Source organism: Triturus cristatus, chromosome 2_1 (genome assembly GCF_964204655.1).
Source record: "Triturus cristatus chromosome 2_1, aTriCri1.1, whole genome shotgun sequence".
Lineage (NCBI taxonomy): Eukaryota > Metazoa > Chordata > Amphibia > Caudata > Salamandridae > Triturus > Triturus cristatus.
Window position 1 is genome coordinate 1,106,010,929 of NC_140581.1, and position 22,462 is coordinate 1,106,033,390.

At 49.4% G+C, this 22,462-nt stretch overlaps 1 protein-coding gene across 1 annotated transcript in view; it reads left to right on the forward strand.

Annotated features, from left to right (window-relative positions):
• Nucleotides 1-22,462, forward strand: part of ELP1 (elongator acetyltransferase complex subunit 1) — a 754,242-nt gene that overhangs the window by 616,187 nt on the left and 115,593 nt on the right. Inside the window, exon 31 of the mRNA XM_085636502.1 lies at nt 6,453-6,513. Within this exon, the coding sequence (XP_085492628.1) occupies nt 6,453-6,513 (61 nt within the window). The remainder of the gene's footprint in view (nt 1-6,452; nt 6,514-22,462) is intronic.

A 22,462-nucleotide genomic window follows, 5' to 3' on the forward strand; every position in this document is an offset into this window, starting at 1 on the left:
AAGAAGTGCCCTCGATGTGGGTCCAAATTCCCCTACACCGATCTTCATGAGGTGTGCAACCTCTGCCTCTCCCCTGAACACGAGGCTCGAGACTGTCCCGCCTGCAAGTCTTTTAGATCCAAAAAGACTATTCGAGATCGAAGGGCCAGACGAAAAATGGCGCACTCCTCGACCTCCGTTCCAGTCGACATCTTAGGGGACGACGTCAAAGCTCCGGGACACCAGCACACCGAAGAGGACCTCGTCAGTGCTTCCGAAGCCAACGACTCAGATGTGGAGGACATCACCCCGGCGCAGAGGGTCGTGAGTAAAATACCCCCTCCCACACCCGCGCCGACACCCAAAAAGGCTTCGGTCACACCTTCGCGCCTAGGCAAGACCAAAGACACTGCTTCGAACACCCCACCTTCGGGCCTGGTGACGAAGCCAAGTAAGCCTTCCGGCAGCTCGGGCTCGAGCCAGCCTGCCAGCGGTGCCGAAAAACACCCTTCGGCACCGAAGAAAAGATCGGCCTCTACTTCGACACCGAGCTCCACACCAAAGCCCTCGGTGTCGAAACCCAGCCTCTCGGTGCCGACCAAACATCATAAGGCCCTCGGCACCGACACTCCCGCGCCGAAGCCTGTCTCGGCACCGAACAAAAAATCGGAAGTTCCCAAAAAGCACGGCACAGACAAGCCTAAGAAGCCGTCGGCCCCGAAAACGTCGGCGTCTACCGAACAACCAGTGTCGCAAGAACTTTTTACACCGGATCCTTTGCAAAAGACATTTACCTAGGATCCAAAAACTGGACATTTGGCACTGTCTTCTGAAAAGAGACATTTGGACAAACCAGCTCCACCTCCACCTCCAAAGAGGAAGGACTGTGCTACCTCCCCTTTCAGAGTGCCTTCCCCGCCTTCCCCGCCTCCTCCACCTCCACCCCCTCCACCTTCTCCACCCCTGCCTCATCGCTCTCCGACCCCGTCTCCAGACTATGATGATCAGGGGGACCCAAACTACGACCCAGCAGATGTGCCACAAGACCCCACCCCTACAGGATCCCCAGACCCCTGGGATGATTATAATAATCCAGACATTCCAGATGTCCCACAAGATGACCTCTATCCAGCCAGGCCATCGCCACCAGAAGACTCACTAGGTTTTCACCACCTACTTCAGAGGGCGGCACATTATCATGGGGTAGAGCTACACACTGACCCAGTAGAGGAAGATTTCCTCCTAGACACCTTTGATACTGCACATAGGTCTACTGCTATACTACCTATGCTCAAAGGGGTAATAAAATATGCGCCAGAGGTTTTTAAAGACCCAGTCAGGGCTAGGGTCCTAAACCTACGCATAGAAAAAAAGTATAAAGCTGCCCTACAGATCCTGCCTACATCAAAAGGCCAGGGCCACTGGATTCCCTAGTGGTATCCACCGCAAGAAAAAGATCAAATTCCCAGGCGTCAGGCGAAGCACCACCACCTGACAAAGAATCAAAGCTCCTGGACGCGTCAGGAAAACGCACTGCGTCACAGGCAGCTAATATATGGTGTATCGCCAACACTCAAGCGCTATTGGCCAGATACGACAGAGCGCATTATGATGAACTAGAAACCATCATGCACCATCTCCCAGAAAAATATAAAAATAGGGCCAATGAATTAATCCAAGAGGGTAAGACCATAACTAATACCTCTATACGCTGTGCCTTAGACACAGCAGACACAGCTTCCAGGGCCATTAACACCTGTGTCCTACTCCGTCGACACGCTTGGCTGAGAGTGTCAGGCTTTAAACCCGAGGTAGAAGCCTCCATATTAAACCATCCGTTCGATCAGGAACATTTATTCGGTCCAAAGATAGATGAGGCCCTCGAGAAGATGAAAAAAGATACAGATACGGCGAAATCTATGGGAGCCCTACAGTCACACCCTTCTAGACACTCCTTTCGCCGCTCTTCCTTTCGGGGCACGGGCAGAGGCTACTCCTCAGATAGCGCGTCCACGTCCTACAAATCCCCTCCTCAGTCCACCTTCACAAAAGGTTATCAAAGAGGCGGCTATAGAGGAAATAACAATAAAGGCAGAGGCAAAACAAATACCGCCCGCTCTGCCACACCGCCTACCCAATGACTTTCCCCTGCTCCCCCCAGACCATCCCACTCCGGTCGGCGGCAGACTATAAAATTTCCTTCACGTCTGGGAGTCCATCACATCAGACAAGTGGGTGACCCAAATTATTCGTTCAGGGTACTGCCTGGAACTCACATCTACCCCCCCCAACATTCCACCCAGGCAACGCCCAATGTCACAAGAACATTCCACGTTACTAAAACAGGAGGTGATCTCCCTCCTACAAAAACACGCAATAGAACAGGTCCCCCACGATCAGCAAAATGTAGGGGTCTACTCCCTATATTTTCTGATACCAAAAAGAGACAAGACTCTACGACCTATCTTAGATCTCCGACCTCTAAACACATACATACATTCAGACCATTTTCACATGGTAACACTTCAGCAGGTACTTCCGCTCCTCACCCAGAACGACTTTCTCACCACACTGGACTTGAAAGACGCGTACTTTCACATTCTGGTACACCATGCCCACAGAAAGTACCTCAGATTCGTAGTGGACGGGCAACACTACCAGTTCAAGGTGCTCCCATTCGGGGTCACAACAGCACCACGGGTATTTACCAAGTGCCTAGCGGTAGTGGCAGCACACCTCAGAAGACAGCACATTCACGTCTTCCCGTATCTGGACGACTGGCTGATAAAAGCTGCGTCCTACAACCAATGTGTACACCACACCGCCACTACAATCCAGCTACTTCACCAACTAGGCTTCACGGTGAACCACCAAAAGTCCCAGCTAACACCCTCCCACATAAAGCAATACCTCGGTGCCACCATAGACACCTCAAAAGCCATTGCCTACCCCAATCCGGCAAGGATCGCAAGCATTCAGGCTTTGCGTCAAAAATTCATACTTCAACACTCCCTCCCAGCAAGAGTGTTTATGCAACTGATAGGGATGATGGCCTCTTGCATTTTTATAGTGCCTCATGCAAGACTCCAGATGCGTCCACTCCAAGAGTGCTTAGCGCGCCAATGGAACCAGGCCCAGGGACAACTGACAGATCTAGTGTTGGTAGACGGTCGCACCCATCGCTCTCTGCAGTGGTGGAACACCACAAATCTTTCCAGAGGTCGACCGTTCCTGGACCCGGTTCCACAAATAATCTTGACAACAGACGCATCGCTCTCCGGCTGGGGAGCTCATCTACTACACCTCACAGTGCAGGGCACATGGACGCCGCAACAAAAGTTACTCCACATCAATCATCTGGAGTTACTGGCAATCTTTCTAGCCCTAAAATCCTTTCACACACAGATTTTAGGCAAGGCAGTCCTTATCCGCACAGACAACATGACCGCCATGTACTACATCCAAAAACAAGGCGGCACACACTCTCCACAGCTCTCTCAACTAGCACAGAGCATATGGAGATGGGCAATTACATACAAAATCTTTCTCCTAGCCCAGCATGTCCCAGGAGTCCAGAACCCCATGGCAGATCTGCTCAGCAGACAAACGCAGCAGATCCACGAGTGGGAACTTCACCCGCAGGTTCTTCACCCGTTCTTTCAGATGTGGGGGCATCCACAGATAGACCTATTCGCCACCCACGAAAACAAAAAATGCCCAAGCTTCGCCGCCAGATACCCACACCCATTGTCCAAAGGCAATGTGATATGGATGAACTGGTCAGGCAAATTTGCATACGCCTTTCCACCTCTCCCACTAATTCCATTAGTGGTGCGAAAGCTACAACAGCACTCCCTCACACTCATTCTAGTAGCTCCAACATGGGCCAGACAACCGTGGTACACCACGCTGCTGGAACTCTCAGTAGTGCCACACCAACAATTACACCTCTCACCATGCCTCCCAACCCAGAACCATGGAGAGATCAGACACCCGGATCCTGCTCAGCTCAACCTTGCGATCTGGCTCCTGAAATCCTAGAATTCGGATACCTTAACCTTCCCCCCGACTGTATGAATGTTATCAGGGAAGCTAGACGTCCTACCACTAGAGCCTGCTACGCTGCCAAGTGGAAAAGATTTGTTGTTTACTGCCATAACAACACAATCAACCCTCTAGACGCATCCATACAGGACATCATATGCTACTTACTACACCTACAAAGATGTAACCTAGCATATACATCCATTCGGCTACACCTCGCAGCAATTGCCGCTTACTTACAAAACAGACAGCACCTATCACTTTTCAGAGTGCCTGCCATTAAAGCCTTCATGGAAGGCCTAAAACGAATAATTCCCCCCAGAGTGCCACCCTCACCTGTGTGGAACTTAAATATAGTTCTCACAAGGCTAATGGGACCACCTTTTGAACCCTTGCATAAATGCGAAAAGCAATTCCTCACATGGAAAACAGCTTTCCTTGTAGCCATCACCTCCCTTAGAAGGGTCAGTGAAATACAAGCACTTACTATACAAGAACCTTTTCTCCAAATGCACCCGAACAAGGTTCTCCTATGTCATCTCACCCTTACATCTAAACCAATCGGTAGAATTACCGGGTTTTTTTCTCGCAACCTCAAACTGTTGTAGAAAGGGCTCTACACACACTGGATGTTAAAAGGGCCTTGCTTTACTATATCCAGAGAACACAACCTTTCAGGAAGACAAAGCAATTGTTTGTCTCTTTCTCTCCACCTCATAAAGGCAACCCCATCTCTAAATCAGGGATAGCTAGGTGGATTGTAAAATGCATACAGATTTGCTACCACAAAGCGAAACGCACGCTATCTGTTCCCCCTAAAGCCCACTCTACAAGAAAAATAGGGGCTTCTATGGCTTTTCTAGGGAACATCCCATTAGATGATATCTGCAAGGCATCTACATGGTCAACACCGCACACTTTCACTAAACATTACTGTGTAGATGTGCAAACCAAGCAACAAGCTAGTGTGGGCCAGGCTGTACTAAAAACACTATTTCAAACCACTGCAACAGATACCGGTGGTCGCCGCTAAGGTTGGGAACTGCTATATAGTCTATGCAAAAGTGTGTAATCTGCAGCTAATATGCCTTGAACAGAATATGCTACTTACCAGTATGCATCTGTTCTTGGCATGTAGAGCTGCAGATCTACACACGCCCACCCGCCTACCCGGCTACCTGTATCTGTTCCAGTCTATCTTATTTAGATACAACACACATGGGTTTCTTCACTGTCATTACTACGCTCCATCTTTCCCTGCTGGCGAAAAACAATCTGAGGATGGAGCCGAAGCCCATGCGCAATACGAACCAAGGGAGGAGTCACTGACCTTGTGACTTCCAAAGACTTTCCAAGAGGAAAAACAAACTGCAAATATCCGGGCCCAACACCAGATGGCGATCTATGCAAAAGTGTGTAGATCTGCAGCTCTACATGCCAAGAACAGATGCATACTGGTAAGTAGAATATTCCTTTCCTAAAATCCCGCTTCCACTTGCCAGGTTTTAATCAAGGGAGTGCTTCTTGAAAATTTGCAAATGTACAACCTTGAATATCGTTGCTTCAGGCCCTACTTGAACCATGAAGATTGGCAAGCATATTAAAAGGTACTAGATTCTCCAAACCACTGTGAAACGACGTACAGATTTGATTATAAAACGTCAGTGTATTTTTAGGCATATATATAAAACAACAATACTGGCACTTATAGTAATATATGAGCTTGATACAAACAAGCTTAGGTTTTCAGAATATGATGTATGGGCAAGATGTGTGGTTGCTAATGGTGCTGCTGAGTCCTTGTGAGTGGGAGTACAAGAAGAAGATGCAGTTCTGAAAAATAGATGATTTAATGGAGACCAAGGCAGTGATAAATCACTCAAGCTAGTTTCTGGGCTTCCAAATACGTGTTATGCTAGGTCAATAACTATTTGTAAAGCGTACATACATCTAGTAGGTTTCACAGCTCTTTTTGGTCTACATTTTGTGTCCTGACTGAAGAATTGTGCATATTTATGTTTTCAGTGAGCTCATAATGGTAGAGGTCTCGTGTTGAGGGTGGGTATGAAAAGAGTGAAAATGGGGAGTGTTTAATGTGAATCAAGAACATTTTGCAGACTGTCATCCATTTGGACAATATGTTGGTATTTGACATAAGTGGGATGTCACTTTGGATTTGGTCCTGAAATGCGTATGGTTTGAGTGAGCTGTAAAGGGATGGGTACTGACAGACATGTATGATAAAATGTTCAGAGGGAAGAGGGTTCACTGTACTATTCTTCTGTCAATGATGCATGCCCTCCCCAGAGCCACATAAATGGTTGAAATATTTTTTTGCTGTGTTTCTTATTGTGAAAGTTATTTTGCCTCACTGTCTTCTTAGTACCTTTACCTACAAATATTTTGTTCCTTTTTCCTTTTCATTTAAGATTTACAAATATAATCGTCTAGATATTTTGGAGACAAACCTGAGGCCTTCCATTATAGAAGGTAAGTGATGCATATCAGCTAAGGATTTTCATATTCAAAATGTTTTCTTGCAGCTTATTGTAAAATACATCAGAAAGAAACACGTTAGTTAGATTCCTCACCTTAGAATATCCCCAGACGTCAGGCTGGATCTGGAAACATTTTTCGTCAGCAATACTCTTGCGCGTCGCTAGGCGTCGTCTGCGGCTCCGCGTCCGTCGTCGGCGTCGTGAACGCCGGGATGATGTCGTCGGAGCACTTAGACGCCGCCCTCGCGCGCTGCCGTCAGTTCTTCTTTTTTCCGCGCCAGTAAGCGCCGATCCGTGAAGAGCATACCCTTTTAGTCACTTTTTGACTCTTTTGGTTCTATTCTTGTCGACATTGACTCTGGTGCTGGTAGGGATGCCTGGCTTTAAGGCTTGTGACTCCTGTCACCGACTGATGTCGGTCACGGACCACCACCGCGGGTGCCTCTATTGCCTTGGAACCGGCCACGACGCCGAATCGTGCCTCGACTGCCGAGCCTTGACTTCGAAAGCTAGGCGGGAGCGGTCCCGCAAGCTACTCGAGTACCGGCAGTCGGCTTCGCGCCGCTCAAGGTCCCGGTCAAGGAGGAGGTCGAGGGACCGGTCGCCGAGCCGCAGCCCCCACCGCACATCGGGGTCCAAGTCTTCGAAATCCGGTAAGTCGAAGCACAGCAAGAAGTCGAAGAAGCGACATTGCTCTTCTGACTCCCCTCACCGGTTGCGCGACTCGGCTGAGGGTTCGGGTGGCACCACCCGCGCGGCTCCGTCGGAGTGCAGGGGCCCCGTCCGTCCCCATACCCTCCGGTCCCTGGGACTGACGCGACTCCGGCGGAGGTCAGTGCCTTGAGGCTCCTGGCTCTGCCATCGACGCCTGCCGGCGTGCCTTCGGACCCCGCAGGCTCGACTGGGAGGCCTAGCGAGCCGGCGGCTCCTGCCCCGGCGCCGTCGACTCCGGTCCCGACGCCGCAGGTCGACCTCACGACCCCTCTGCCGGCGCCGACTCCTCCGGTGCCTCCCCCGGCGCCGTCCCCGGACGACGCCGTTCCCCAGTTTAGTTTCTGTCCGGGCCCGGCATCGGAGCGGCGCCGTCCGGAGCCGCATCCGACGCCGATGGGTGGCAATTTCATCTTCCGCCCGGCTCCGATCATTCCACCTGTATAACGGGAATCGGATGACGGTGACGACTGGGAGGGGTCTGAGGACCCTCTGGCCCGGCAGGGCCAGTTATCTCAGGACTGGGCAGACGAGCTGGGGGATGCCAGTGGTCTTGACACCTCCCCTGACACTGGCTTCATCTCTCCGACCGTGGCTTCGGAGGAAGGTGCTGCATTTTCTGTGGTGCTGCGCAAGGCGGCCGAAGCCCTTGGGCTACAACTGCCTGCTGTGGCCGTGAGGACGAACCTCCTCACCGAAGTGCTTCAACCGTCAGCAAGCTCCTTGGAGCCTCTGCTGCAGTTCAATAAAACACTCATTGACATTCTGAAGAGCACCTGGTCCAAGCCTTCCACAGTTCCTCCTGTGGACCGAAACGTGGCCCGGTGCCACCGCCCTGCACCGGGCGACCCCAGTTTTATGTCCCAACACCCCCACGCCCGAGAGCCTGGTTATCCAGGCCTCTACCTCCCAGACCTGTATTCCCGTCCACTCCCCCAGATCGGGAATCCAAAAGACTAGAACAGTTTGGGAAGAAGCTGTTCTCCTCTCTTAGTTTGGGGTTGCGGTCTATCAACACTGTGTGTCTTTTGGACCGTTACTCCCACTCCCTGTGGGATACGGTGGAGGACGTGCTGCCCCAGGCTCTTGCCGAGGGGCGGGATGCGGCACGGCATGCAATCCGATGTGGACTGGACACAACGGACTCGCTGGGCAGGGCAATGTCGACCACGCTGGCGCTTCGTCGCCACACCTGGCAGCGGTCCACGAGTTTTTCAGGGGATGTCCAGAGCACCCTCATGGACATGCCCTTCGATGGCAGTCGCCTTTTTGGCGACATAGCGGATAGTGCGCTGGAGCGCTTTAAGGACTCCAGGGCTACGGCCAAGTCCTTGGGCCTTTCGGCCCCGCGCCCGCAAACCTCCGCTTTTCGTTCCTTTTGTGGCCAAGGAAGGGACGCCCCCTCACGTCCAACTAGCCACAGGCCTCAGAATCAACCTCCACGCGGTCTCGGACAGGGGGACAACGTGCCGGTCCATCCACATCTACCCCAGCAGCATCCGCCTCAAAGCCCTCGTAGTCTGACCTTTCAGGCCCATTCCACGCCAGTGGGAGGCAGAGTTCGCCATCACCTGCTCCACTGGCGCACCATCACATCGGACAGGTGGGTGCTGAAAATCGTCCAAAGGGGCTACTCCTTCCCCTTCGAGCGACCCCTCCAGCCATGCCACCGCAGTGCCACCGAATTTCGGGGGATCACTTGCAACTTCTGCAGGAGGAAGTTACGGTCCTCTTGGCCAAGGGGGACATCGAGCACGTTCCTGGTCAAGAAGTAGGTCGTGGTTGTTATTCCCACTACTTTCTGGTTCCCAAGTAGGGCAAAGGGGGCCTACACCCTATCTTGGACCGCAGGAGCATCAACACCTTCCTCCGGAAGGAGAAGTTCAAGATGCTCACTGTAGCTCAGGTTCTGGCTGCCTTAGACCCTGGAGGCTGGATGGTAGCGTTGGACTTGCAGGACGCTTATTTCCACATCCCCGTCCTGCCGGCCCACCGGCGTTACCTGCGGTTCATGGTGGACCAGGAGCATTTTCAGTTTACCGTGCTCCCTTCGGCCTCACCAGTGCCCCTCGGGTGTTCACAAAAGTGATGGCGGTGGTCGCAGCTCATCTGCGCAGATTAGGGGTTCCAGTCTTTCCCTATCTAGACGACTGGTTGTTGAAGGCGGGCTCGCCCCAGGCGGTCGTCTCCCACCTCCAGACTACAGCCGACCTCTTGCATTTGCTGGGGTTCTCCATCAATGTGCCGAAGTCGCATCTGAGTCCTTCCCTGCAGCTCCTCTTCATCTGAGCGGTTCTGGACTCGGCGCAGTTCCGGGCCTATCCTCCGGAACAGCGTGTCTGGGATATTCAGGCTCTGATTCCCATCTTTCGGCCTCTATCCCAGGTTTCGGTCAGGTTGGTGCTGCGGCTTCTGGGTCTGATGGTCTCCTGCATCCTGTTGGTGCATCACGCCAGATGGCGAATGCGGGCTCTGCAGTGGGACCTGAAGTTTCAGTGGGCCCAGCATCGGGGCAACCTGTCCGACCACGTCCTGATCTCAGAGGGCACTGCGAGACAGTTGCAGTGGTGGCTCACAGACCGCGATTGGGGCAGTGGCAGATCCCTCTCCCTACCCCAACCGGAGCATGTAGTTGTGACGGATGCGTCCCTCCTGGGATGGGGGAGCCACATGGGAGAGGCGGAGATCAGAAGCCTCTGGTCTCCGGCGGAGTCCCGGCTCCATATCTACCTTCTGGAGCTGAGGGCGATCCGACTTGCACGGAAGGCATTCCTTCCCTCTGTCCGGGGAAGTGTAGTGCAGGTGTTCACGGACAACACCACCGCCATGTGGTATTGCAACAAACAAGGCGGGGTGGGGTCGTGGACCCTTTGTCAGGAGGCTCTGCGCCTCTGGACATGGCTGGAACATCAGGGCATCACTCTGGTGGTTCAACATCTGGCGGGCTCTCTGAATGCCAGAGCAGACAAACTCAGCCGCCAGTGCATGATGGATCACGAATGGCGTCTAAACTCGGACGTGGCGCAAGGCCTCTTTCGGCAGTGGGGAGAGCCTTGGTTAGATCTATTCGCCACCGAAGAGAACGCGCAATGTCAGCAGTTCTGCGCGTTGGAGTTTCCAAGGCGGCTCTCGCTCGGGGACGCCTATCGTCACGAGTGGAGTTGCGGTCTGTTGTGCTTCTTTCCGCCTATACCACTTCCGCCCAGAGTGCTGAAGAAGATCAGGCGCGACCGGATACGACTGCCTCTTCAGGAGGACCTTCTGTTGCTGCAGCAGGGGACAGTCCTCCACCCGAACCTGTCCAGCCTCCACCTCCATGTGTGGAGATTGAGCGGCTGCAGTTGATGCCATTTGACTTGCCTCCTGAAGTCTGTAATGTTATTCTGGCAGCCAGGCGTCCCTCCACAAAATCAGTATACGCCTGCAGGTGGAACAAATTTGTGGCATGGTGCACAGCGAAGGCCCTCTTTCTGAGGTTCTCCTCTTTCTTCTTTCCCTGGCCCAGCAGGGCTCTGCTCTGGGCACCCTCAAGGGATACCTTTCAGCTATTTCTGCTTTCTTACGGCTTCCTGATCAGCCTTCTCTTTTCAAATCCCCTGTTGTTGCTCGATTCTTTAAAGGCATTACTCATATGTTTCCTCCTGTCCCTTTCGTAATGCCTCAGTGGGATTTGAACCTAGTGTTAACCTATCTGATGTGCGCTCCCTTTGAGCCACTTCATAATTGTCCCCTTCGTCTTCCCACTCTAAAGACTGCTTTCCTGGTTGCTATCACCTCTGCTAGACGGGTGAGTGAGCTCCAGTCTCTCTCTTCTAAGCCTCCTTTCCTTTCTGTCCATCAAGACAAAGATGTTCTCCTGACTCGTCCTTCCTTCCTGCCTTTCACATCGGCCAGTCTGTTACACTGCCCACCTTCTTTCCGCCTCCGCATCCCTTGAAAGAGGAAGAGAGGCTCCACTGTCTGGACCCAAAACGGGCGCTGTCCTTCTATCTGGACCGCACCAAACAGTTCCGGGTGGACAACCAACTCTTTGTTGGCTACGTGGGCGCTAAGAAGGGGCGGGCAGTGCACAGGCGAACCATCTCTCGGTGGGTCGTTTTGTGTATCAAGGCCTGTTATTCCTTAGCTAAAAAGGAACCTCCTGTAGGGCTGAGGGCCCATTCCACTCGGGCCACAGCGGCGATCACTGCCCTGGGCCGGGGAGTCCCCTTGCAGGACATCTGTCAGGCTGCAACGTGGGACTCGCTGCACACGTTTGCCAAACACTATTGCCCGGACAGCCAAGTCCGGAGAGACGGCTTCTTTGGCCGTTCTGTTCTCCAGGACTTTCGGGTGTGATCTTGGTTCGCAGACCGACCACCGGGGTTGGTATTGCTGGGGTATCTATTCTAAGGTGAGGAATCTAACTAACGTGTTTCTTTCAGATGAACAAGTTACTTACCTTCGGTAACAATATATCTGTAAAGAACATTAGTTAGATTCCTCAACGACCCACCCATCCTCCCCGTTCTGCGAACCAATATCTAGGGTTGAGGTCATCCCTTTCAGGGCCCTAGCATTTTTTGGCACCAGTGTCGGTCTCTTGCATGGCTCTGCGTTGCTGGTGCGGAAAGCTACGTACAAGAACTGACGTCAGTGCGTGAGGGCGGCGTCTAAGTACTCCGACATCATCCCAACGATCACGACACCGACGACGGACGCGGAGCCGCAGATGACGCCTAGCGACGCGCAAGGGTATTGCTGACGAAAAATCTTTCCGGATCCAGCCTGTCGCCTGGGGATATTCTAAGGTGAGGAATCTAACTAACTAATGTTTCTTACAGATATATGCGTGCCATGAGAGGTACTCTACCTGTTTTAATTACTTTTTGGCAGTCCACGCGGCACCCCTATACACTTACCTGCTCCCTGCTGACGAGAGGCAACTACCTCGAAACACGTGTCCAGGGATGGCTAATGCGACACATACTTTTCTATATACACCGTGGCATAGGCGTACTCGCCGTCGCCACTACATTGACCACAGTTCCTTGGGGCAACTTGCTGGTGTGACGAGCAGAGTGCGACCAACTGTATTAGATATATCGTTACCGAAGGTAAGTAACTTGTTCAATTGGCAAATTCAAAAGTATATGTTCACCATATGTGCAGTGATAAAATGCAGCACAACTAACACCTGAAGGAATGAGGCCAATGCATGTAGGAGGGATGCACAGACAGCTTTGGCTTCCTGTCTGCATGTGTCACTTTACTACCTCCGAGTTTAATTTTGCCTTCCTACCTATGAAGAAAGGATTTCTTACTGTGGATTAAAGGATATCATTGCAAACGGTCAGTGTAATTGATCTTGCCATTGAGCCCATTGGGAATCATAGTTAGACGTGAATTGTGAAAGAATGTGACTATAGATCAGTGATCCTTTGCTTGACATGGAGACTGTCCGCCCCTAGAGGAGGTCTCAAGAGAGGAGTCTTCAGAGCCAGGATGCTGCTGTCTTTTCTACAGGCCACAACTGAAATTGTAGCCATGTGAAAAGTAGCAGGTTCCCACTAAAAGCATTCTGACACCCACCAAAACCCTGTGCTATGCATGTGGGTCTCTGCAATATGAGCAGTACTGCTAAATTATTTGTCGGGCAAGAAAGTACCGCCAAATGGCTTCAAGTCATTAGGAAATTGCAACAAGCCTTGGACTTTCCTTTTATATATCATTGCTATCGAATATATTATTCATCTTGGTACAGTTAAAGCAAATGTGGAATGCATACTGATTTGCTACATTGAAACATTATCCCTGAAGCATGTTGTTCTACTGAAATCGAGCAATCTGGCAGCCCTAAGTGACGATAATCAAGTTTACTGGCCTGTAGGATGTCTGGGGCCCCTTCTTGACGCAAATTTGTCAAGGTAGAACATATGATCTGCCCTCTGAGATCTTGTGCTCATCTCTTGAGAGATTGAGTTGTTGCTCAATATTCACAACCTATGACAACTCTCCAGAGGAAACATTAGAGGGCACTTTCAAACAAGACTTCAAAGTAGCCTTGATGTTCATGATTAAAGTGAGCTTAAAAATGTCAAATGACGAACACTTGCACAGAAAGGAACTTTTAATAAACTGTTATACGGGTGAAAGTGTCAAAGTGTGTTTGTTACACATTATACAACGTTACTTAAAGAAGAAATATGCAGAAGGACAGGGGATGGGGAGAGCTGTGATTATTCCAATTATGGTTTTGGATTGGTACTATGAATTTTCCGTGAATAAGGAATAAAAAGAAGGCAACAATGACCAAGCTGAAACATAGTTCTTCTACCAATAATCAGGGGATTTTCTCCACAGAGAAATGGGTCCGTGCTTCACAACCTACTCCCATATTGTAGTACCGCTCTTACTTAAGATTGCTCCTCTTACGTAATCTATGATTCCTTTCACAGAGTTTGTTTGATTACTGCCCACTCCCATGTTGCAGTACCTTCCCTATTTAAGATTGCTCGCTTACTAACCAGATATTGATTGTTTCTTTTACTTTTATGTATGGTCACACTGAAAATCACTCTGGGCCTCATTTGGATCTCGGCGGACGGGTTACTCCGTCACAACGGTGATGGATATCCAGTCTGCCAAAATATAAATCCCATAGGATATAATGGGATTTATATTTCGGCGGATGGAATAACCGTCACTGTTGTGACGGAGTAACCCGTTCGACAAGATCTAAAACAGGCCCTTAGTGTTATGCACTAGAATGAGTACCTAGCAAGTTCACCAGGTTTTTAAGTGATTTGATAACAAAGTTGAGAATCATGAGTATGGATTACATTGATCTTTTATAACCCCATCAAAATATGGAAAATATTCTTACTCTGGATATTCTTTTTAAATTGCACACATATTTTGGACTTGATGGTTCTCTGTATTTGAATTGATAGGGATCCCTGTTCCCCAAAAATATCTGAATGTTTTGCACAGTCTAGGGTTTGTAGTCAACATAAAATATCTTGTCACTGATGCAGGATCTGAAGTTCACTGGTGCTATCCTTGATACAAAAAAGAATTTAGCATTCCTTCTCTAGAAAGGAAATAGGGCTCAAAAGATGGGAACTTTGTTCTCGAGAAATTGGATTCAAAGAGAAAGGTCGATGCATCATTTGCTTCTTGCATTTTTCTGATGCCCCAAGCCTTCCCAAGAATGTGATCACTGAGAGCTGAGATGCCTGGAGGATATCGACTGAGAAGCGGCGTTAATGCACCCCAGAAAAGTAGCCATAAAGGCGAGGCTTCGTTTGATCCAACCTAAGATACTACACCACACATATTATGATCAAGATCGGCTACACAGAATGGAGCGGGCTGACTCACCTTCCTGTCTGACTTGCACCGGGGCTAAGAGTGACTTTTTTCCATACGGTTTGGGCCTGCCCCGAGATACAAATGTATTGGACGCAAATACTTAAACTACTGGGAGATATCCTAGGGGTGACATTGCCCACAGAGCCCCGTTTTGTGCTACTGGGGATACCAAATGACGTAGATGTCACTAGAGCACAACTAATTTTCACCTCACTGGGATTGGTAGTCGTTAAATAGATATAGCGCGGAGATGAGGGGTGGCAGAAAGACCCACCATACAGGAATGGACAAGGGGAATGGACTTATTTATGGCGGCTTAACGTACCACATACCACAGTAGGGGATGTCCCCAAAAATTTCACAGGATCTGGGACCCATGGAGGAGATACTTTGGGTTGGACATTGGGGATGACACACAACAGTCCGTATTGACCACAACACAAGGAACTCCCATAGCTGGGTCAAGTTGAGGGCTGATGTAGGCAATATCACAAACGGCCATATAAGGTAGTTTTCAGATCTCATATATCCACATGACGGTCAAATGGGAATGAGGGTGGTGCTTGTAATCATATATGTATTAGAAGAGGTAGGGGAAATTGGCTATGTTATCAAAGAAATTGTTTCTTATCAAAGACATTTAATCATCATAGACGTGTCATGCAATAACTGTATTGTGCTAATTGTTCAGTTGGAAAAAAAAGAAATAAAAAAAAAAAGCGTTCACTGTAGGGTACTCATAGCACACATTTAGTGAAAGTAGTTTTATAACACTCTAGAAAATCCATTTGAGATGCTCCCTTTTCCCTTATCTGAGCTGGTGGTCTTGTCCTCAGAACCTTTTGCTGGAGAAATGTTTTGCAGCCCTTGGCCACCGATTAATTTGATTTCAAACTGGCTGCTTTACCCACATTGACAACAGCCATATCAATGTGAGATTGTTAGTGTAGAAGACACAACTCTGTATATCGTTTGAACTTCAGAATAGTGGAATAAGACCTCAAAGCATTCCTTTTAAAACTCAAGAGCAAACATGCAGGTTGTAAAAGACAACAGTGCAACAATGTTTTACAGAGGAAATAGATGAAGAGTTAAAATGTCTGTGCAAGGTCTGCAGCTTTGTGCCACTGATTGAGTAATTAGATTTTCTGCTAGAGATTCCTCACCTTTTAAAATTTTCTTAGGTATCATACTGGATCTGGAAACTTTCAGCAGTACCTCTGTGTGCTAATATGTTGTGCGTGTGGCTCTGCACTGGTGCTGTTTTGTTCAGAAATGACATGCGGAGCCGATAAAGCCACCACTTCTGCACACTGACGTCAGACTGTCACAAACAAATGTCTGTGACAGACTCTTATCAGGTTTGCCTGTGGTGCTGGGCCTCGATCCACGACACCAAGGCCTGCAGCGACTGCGCGTTAATTAACCCAGAGTCCTTCCAAGACCTCAAGGTGAAACTCTACACCACCAGGACTGTAGGACTCTGCGACAGGACTGCTTCAGTCGAAAGTTCAGTCCCATTCCAGATGTTGAAGGAGTAATTCTAGGAATCAGTCTTTGTCTCAATCAAAGTCGAAAGGTAAGTCGAAGAGAAAACACTAGAAATCTAAGCGGGATGTTGCCCTTTCCTGCCACTCACACTTTCCTGAGAAGACAAGAGGTCAGTACCATAAATATCGGTCTTGCTCCCAAAGTTGTTCCACTTTGGAGCCTATCCCATAACTTATTCTGGCACAACCTGAGTTTCCAGGGCCGTCCTCCATGCCAAAACAGATCAAAGAGTTCCGCAAGACCATGGTCTGACTCTTCGGGTTCTTGTTGACTCCTTCCGGCGCACATTTGGGCCACACAGAGCACAGAGGCCCTACATCTGGAATACTGCTGGTAGGCATGCCCTCTGTGCCCGTTGGGCCCTCAGAGCCCCTCACAGGGCCCCCTATGTGTCCAATCCCGACTCCACCCCAGATGCTGAGATCCATGCCGGTTCACACAACTTTGACACAGATGCCGACTCTGATATCGCAAGAGGACGATTCAACCTTGACCAAGGTTGTGCCTGACCTCTGTTGAGGCGTCACTTCCTAAACCTGTTCCATCACAAGGGAGAATATATCCTTTGCATTACCTGTTTGGCACAAATTCGGATAACCATTATGACGTCGTGGGTGATGACATTGGCCAGCTATACATAGGAGAATTGATATGACGAGTTTCAAGAGACTAATGGACTTGATGCCTCTGTATCACCCAATGGTCCGGCCACTGAGGAGAGTGCTTCCTATGCCATAGTCATTCATAGGGCAGCTGAAGTTCTTAACCTCCAGCTCTCTGCCTGGAGGTCAACGCCAATGTTCTTACGGTGGTCCTCGAGCCAGGGCAAACTTCCACTGAGCCCCTCCTACTTTTTAACAAGGCCCTAATAGACACATTGTTGGGAGCATGGCACAGACCTTTGTCTGGCCCCTGATCAATACCAGATTGCACAACGCCACCATCCTGCCTCGTATGACCCAGTATTTTGGCCTCAGCACCCCTCCCATGAAAGTTTGGTGGTGCATGCATCTGCTCACAAAACTAACCCCAACACGTTCCCAACTATTCCCCCCGATAGATATTCAAATTTGGTGGAGACATTCAGGAAAAAGCTTTTCTCATCTACCAAGTTGGTGCTATGATCTGTGAATGCCAGCTGTCTGCTGGGATGCTATTCCTACACCCTTTGACATTAGGTGACTCAAGTTATGCCAGGTGTTTCCTGAAGATTTCCACCTGTTCTTGCCCAGGCTATACAGAAAGGTCATGAAGCTTGTAAATTCACAATTCTTTTTGGCTTGGACACCAGCGATTCCATTGCATGGGTCATTGGCATCAGTGTTGCCATTCACCACCATGCTTGGCTACGGTTCACTGTTTTTTCAGGCAACGTCCGCCGTTCTCCATAGACATACAGTTCAACAGGCACATCTGTTTGGGGACATTGCATACTGCGCTCTTGAGCTGTTCAAGGAGAACAAGGTCATGGCATGCTCCCTGGCCATATCTACCCCACCTCACCAGTCGCATGAGCCCTATCGTGGCTCCTGCAGATGTACCCCATACCACCAGCCAGTCCATCCTTCACAAGGCGCTCAGCAGTTTTACAGTCGAGGCTGTGTTACTCACCACCCCCCGGTCAGGATCATTGAACTGCCCAGTCCACCACCCCCACTGCAGCTCAGCCTGCAAAGCCCCTTTCGTGTACCCTTAGTGGCGCACAGCAAGCCGATGGGAGGCAGGATCTGGCGATACTTGCCTGGTTGGCAAGCCATAACAATAGACAGGTGGGTCCTACAAATTGTTTGGCAGGGATATGCCCTGCCTTTGATTCTCTTTCTGTCGCACTTACCACCGCCGCTGCTAGAGACTGACAGAGGACCATCCCTTTTGTGGAAGGAAGTGCAAGCCCTTTTGGACAAAGTGTCTATCGAGAGGGAACCTGCACCATAAGTAGGACTTTGTTGTTATTCCTGCTACTTTCTGGTGCCTAAAAAGCACGGAGTGCTTTGCCTTATTTTAGACCTGCACCCTTTCAGTGAGGTCAACTATGATGCTGCTGGGACTGATGACCTCCTGCATCCTTCTGGTTGAGCACGCCAGGCGGCATATGCGGGCTCTGCAGTGGGATGTAAAGTGTCAGTGGGTCCAACATCAAGGGGACCTCTCTCGACCATGTTCAGATTTCAGAGGAGACTGCAAAAGATCTACAGTCGCGAATACTAGACGGTGATTGGGTCAGCAGCAGACCCATCTTCCTTCCCCTCACGGAGTTCACAGTGGTTGGTGATCAATGCATCACTTCTGGGTTGGGATGGCCATCAGGGAGAGATGAAAGATCAGAGTCCTTTGACCTCTGGCAGAATCCTAGCCCTTTAACAACCTTCTGGAGGTGAGCAACATCCACTTAGCATTGAAAGCCTTCCTTCCTTCCATCCATCAAGAGGAGGCTAGGACAGGTGCTCATGGACAACACCACCAGCATATGATACTGCAACAAGCAGGGCAGGATGGGTCATGCACGGTGCCTGTGCCAGGGAGTGCTGCACCTCTGTAAATGGCTGGACCATCAAGGACTTTTCCTGGTAGTAAACCACCTAGCAGGATTGTTGGATGGCAGGGCAGACAAGCTCAGCCAGCAGTGCCTAGCGGATCACGAGTGGCAGTTACACCCGGAAGTGGCACAAGGTTTGTTTTGCATATTGGAAAAACCTTGCCTCGATCAATTCGGCACCACCTCGAACTCACAATGTTTGCACTTTTGCGCCTTGGAGTTTCCAGGACATCTCTCGCTCAGAAACCTGTTCCGTCTCGAGTGGAACTCGGGACATCTGTATGCCTTTCCACCGATACCACTCCTTCCCCAAGTTCTTACGGTGATAAGGACCAACCAAGCCCAAGTCATCTTAGTGGCTCCTGATTGGGCACAGAGAGTATGGTATCCAGTACTCCAGGTCTTGAGTGTGTGTCCTCCTATCAGACTGACCCTGTGGTAGGGTCAGCTATTGCAGCAGCAGGGCAGAATTCTGCAATCTGACCTTCAAAATCTTCATTTTCATGCTTGGAGAGTGTGCGGTGACAGCTGAACACCTTCGACCTTTATCCGGAGGTGATTGATGTCCTCTTGGCAGCCCAGCGTCCCTCGACAAAAACTGTATACGCCTCTCATTGGGACCACATTTTGGCTTGGAGCAGTACTTGGTAAGTAGACCCCCTCCATGCAAAGTTATTTGACGTTTTATTTGTTTTGTCCCTAGCCTGGCAAAGCTTTGCTCTGGGCACAGTTAAAGGGTACCTTTCGTCTTTTTTGCTGTTGCCAGATCAGCACTCATTGTTTAAGCCTTCAGTTGTTATGCGCTTTATGAAAGGGTTACAACATGTGTTACCTCCTTCTTTTGATGTGCACTTCCTTCAGGCAGCGTCACAGCTGCTCCCTGCCAGCTTCTTACCTTCAAAACAGTATTCCTCGTCACCGTCACATCGGTGCAGCATTTGAGTGGGCTTCAAGCTCTCAGTGTTAACCCACTGTGCACCACCTGCTTCCCAGACAAGCTGGTTTTGCCGATTAGCGCATCTTTGTTGCCTAAAGTTTTGACGACGTTGGACGTTGGTCAGTAAATCACCTTGCTTGCATTTTAGGCTCTGCCTCACCCCTCTAAGGCGGAGGAGAGACTCCATTGATCTGACCCCAATTGAGCGCTGAGCTTCTACATAGATCATACCATAGAACACTGAGTGGACTATCAGCTCTTTGTGGGGTTCTCTGGAGCGAAAAAATGCAAGGCTGTACAGAAGAGAACCCTCTGCCGCTGGATCATGCTCTGCGTTATGATCTGCTATACACTGGCTAAAAAGCAGCCTCTGGAAGAACTGCATACTCATTCTCCCAGTGGCAACGTTGTACCCATGCTGTTAGCATGCAAAAAAAAAGTGAGCAATCTGAATCTAGAAGTCTCTAGCAAAAGAACAAGTTACTTACCATTGGTAACACTCTTTCTGGTAGAGACTCTATGTAGCTGCAGGTTTCTCACCGACTTTCCCATCCTTCCCATTCAGTGGTTGGACTCTATCAATTAATGTGATTCCAGGTGTTCCTTGATCACATGATGAAGGCTGCTGCGCAGCCGAAACGCATAATGCGAAGATGGAATAAATGGATTCCTAACAGCATTTGTACTTTGTCCTGAGAGTGCATATATATATATATATATATATGTGTGTATATATATATATATATATATTCGAAGCATGTGAGCTGTAGATCACATGCTCTGCATAGATCGCCATCTGGTGTTGGGCCGGGACGTTTGCACTTTGTTTTGTTCGAAGAAGTCTTTTGAGTGAGTCACGAGGTAGGTGACTCCTCCTTTTGGTGATAGTGCACATGGGCATTGACTCCGTTGTTAGATTTTTTTTTTCCGCCATCGGGTTCGGACCTGAATTGCTGCACTCTGGTTCAACACCATTCACGGGTTCCCCTCGGTGCGCAATCCACTACCCTTGACGGTATTGTTTCTCGATCGCGTATGGTATCTACTTCACAACTTCAATCGGAAAACCTTGTGCGCATCGACCGAATTCTCAATTCTGCCCCGGGTGCCACTCCAAGTACCCCCCGCACCAATCTTCATCACATGTGCAATTTGTGTTTATCGCCTTAACACAACTGCGAAGCCTGCCGATCCTTCCGATCGAAAAAGACGCCCCGTGACCGTCGTGCTCGACGTCACAAGATGTATCAACATAAAGACTACAAGGACTTCGCTCCAAACCTGTACAGAGAAGATGTCGACCAAGAAATCCTCGAAGCACAAATTTAAGTGTCCGAGGAAGACTTCGACATCGAGGAAGACATCGCACCCAGTGAGCGTACCATGAGTAAAGATACTCCTCTTCCCCAAAAAATACCCTTTATAAAGGCTCCGGTACCTCCTCCGCCTTCGGGCCAAGGTCGGCACCCAGATAAAGTTTCCAGCGCCCCGCCTTCGGGCTCAGCACTGAAACAACTAATAAAGCCTTCCGGCTCGGTACCGAGTCGACTTTCGGGGCCCGAACTCAAGACTTCGGCACCGAAAGATAAGCCAACTGATCCCTCCAAAACTTTGGCACCAAAACACACTTCGGATCCGAAATCATCGGAGCCGAAATCCTCTGCACCAAAAACCTCTGCTCCGAAAACGTCGCATCAAAATCTTCAACACCGAAAATTATAGCCCAAAAGGAAAGAGCGGTTTCTCCTCCCCCCAAGAGTTTAGTTTGGATGTTCCACCTCCTAACACGGACCCCAAACAAAAGGAACTGGTTATTAACCCAAAAAAGGACACCTTTATGCAAAGCTGACAGGGAAAAGAAGATCAGAAATTGAGGAATCTTACCCTATCCCTCTAAAGAGAAAGAATATGGGGACTAATACATCTCCACTTTTCACCTTCCTCACCTCTTCCACTTATTGACCCTAACATTCTTATAACACCCACAAATTCCCCTCAGCCACAATCACCAGTTCAGCAGGATGATGGGGATCTAGATAATTACGCACACAGGGATGTACCACAAGATTATGCTCCAGACCCCTGGGTAGATTATAACACGGATCCTAATAACAACAACGATCCAGAACTATACCCATCTAAACCTTCTCCTCCAGATGTTAATGTGGGGTTTACAGAATTGCTTAATAGAGCTGCACAGTATCATGGGGTGCAAATCCATAAGGAGCCTCTTGAGGAAGATTTCCTATTTAAGACACTAAGTGCATCACAAAAAACTACACATACATTACCTATAATTAAGGGTATGTCAAAGCATGCAGATGCGGTGTTCAAAGATCCAGTGCGAGCTAGGATACTCATAACTAGAGTGGACAAAAAATACAAGGCGGCTCCTACAGACCCAAGTTTTATTAGAGGTCAGGTTCCACTAGATTTGTTGGTGGTTTCAAATGCTCCGAAATTAGCAAATTTTCACTGGAGACGTTCTGCCTCTCGATAGGGAATCTAACTGAATAGATGCCTCAGGCAAGAGAGTAGCAGCACAAGCAGCCAATCATTGGCGCATAGCTAACACACAAGCACTCTTGGCAAGATATGACAGAGCTCATTATAATGAGCTAGAGCAACTGATGCAATATCTGCCTGATGAACATAAATCCAAGGCTCATGGCCTCATTCAGGAAGGGAAACTTATTTCTAATACATCAATCAGGTGTGCTTTAGATGCAGCAGACATTGCTTCACGTGCTATTAACAGCAGCATTCTTCTCAGACGCCACGTATGGCTTAGGGTATCAGGTTTTAAACCAGAGGTTAAAAGATCTATTTTAAATTCACCTTTTGATAAGGAGC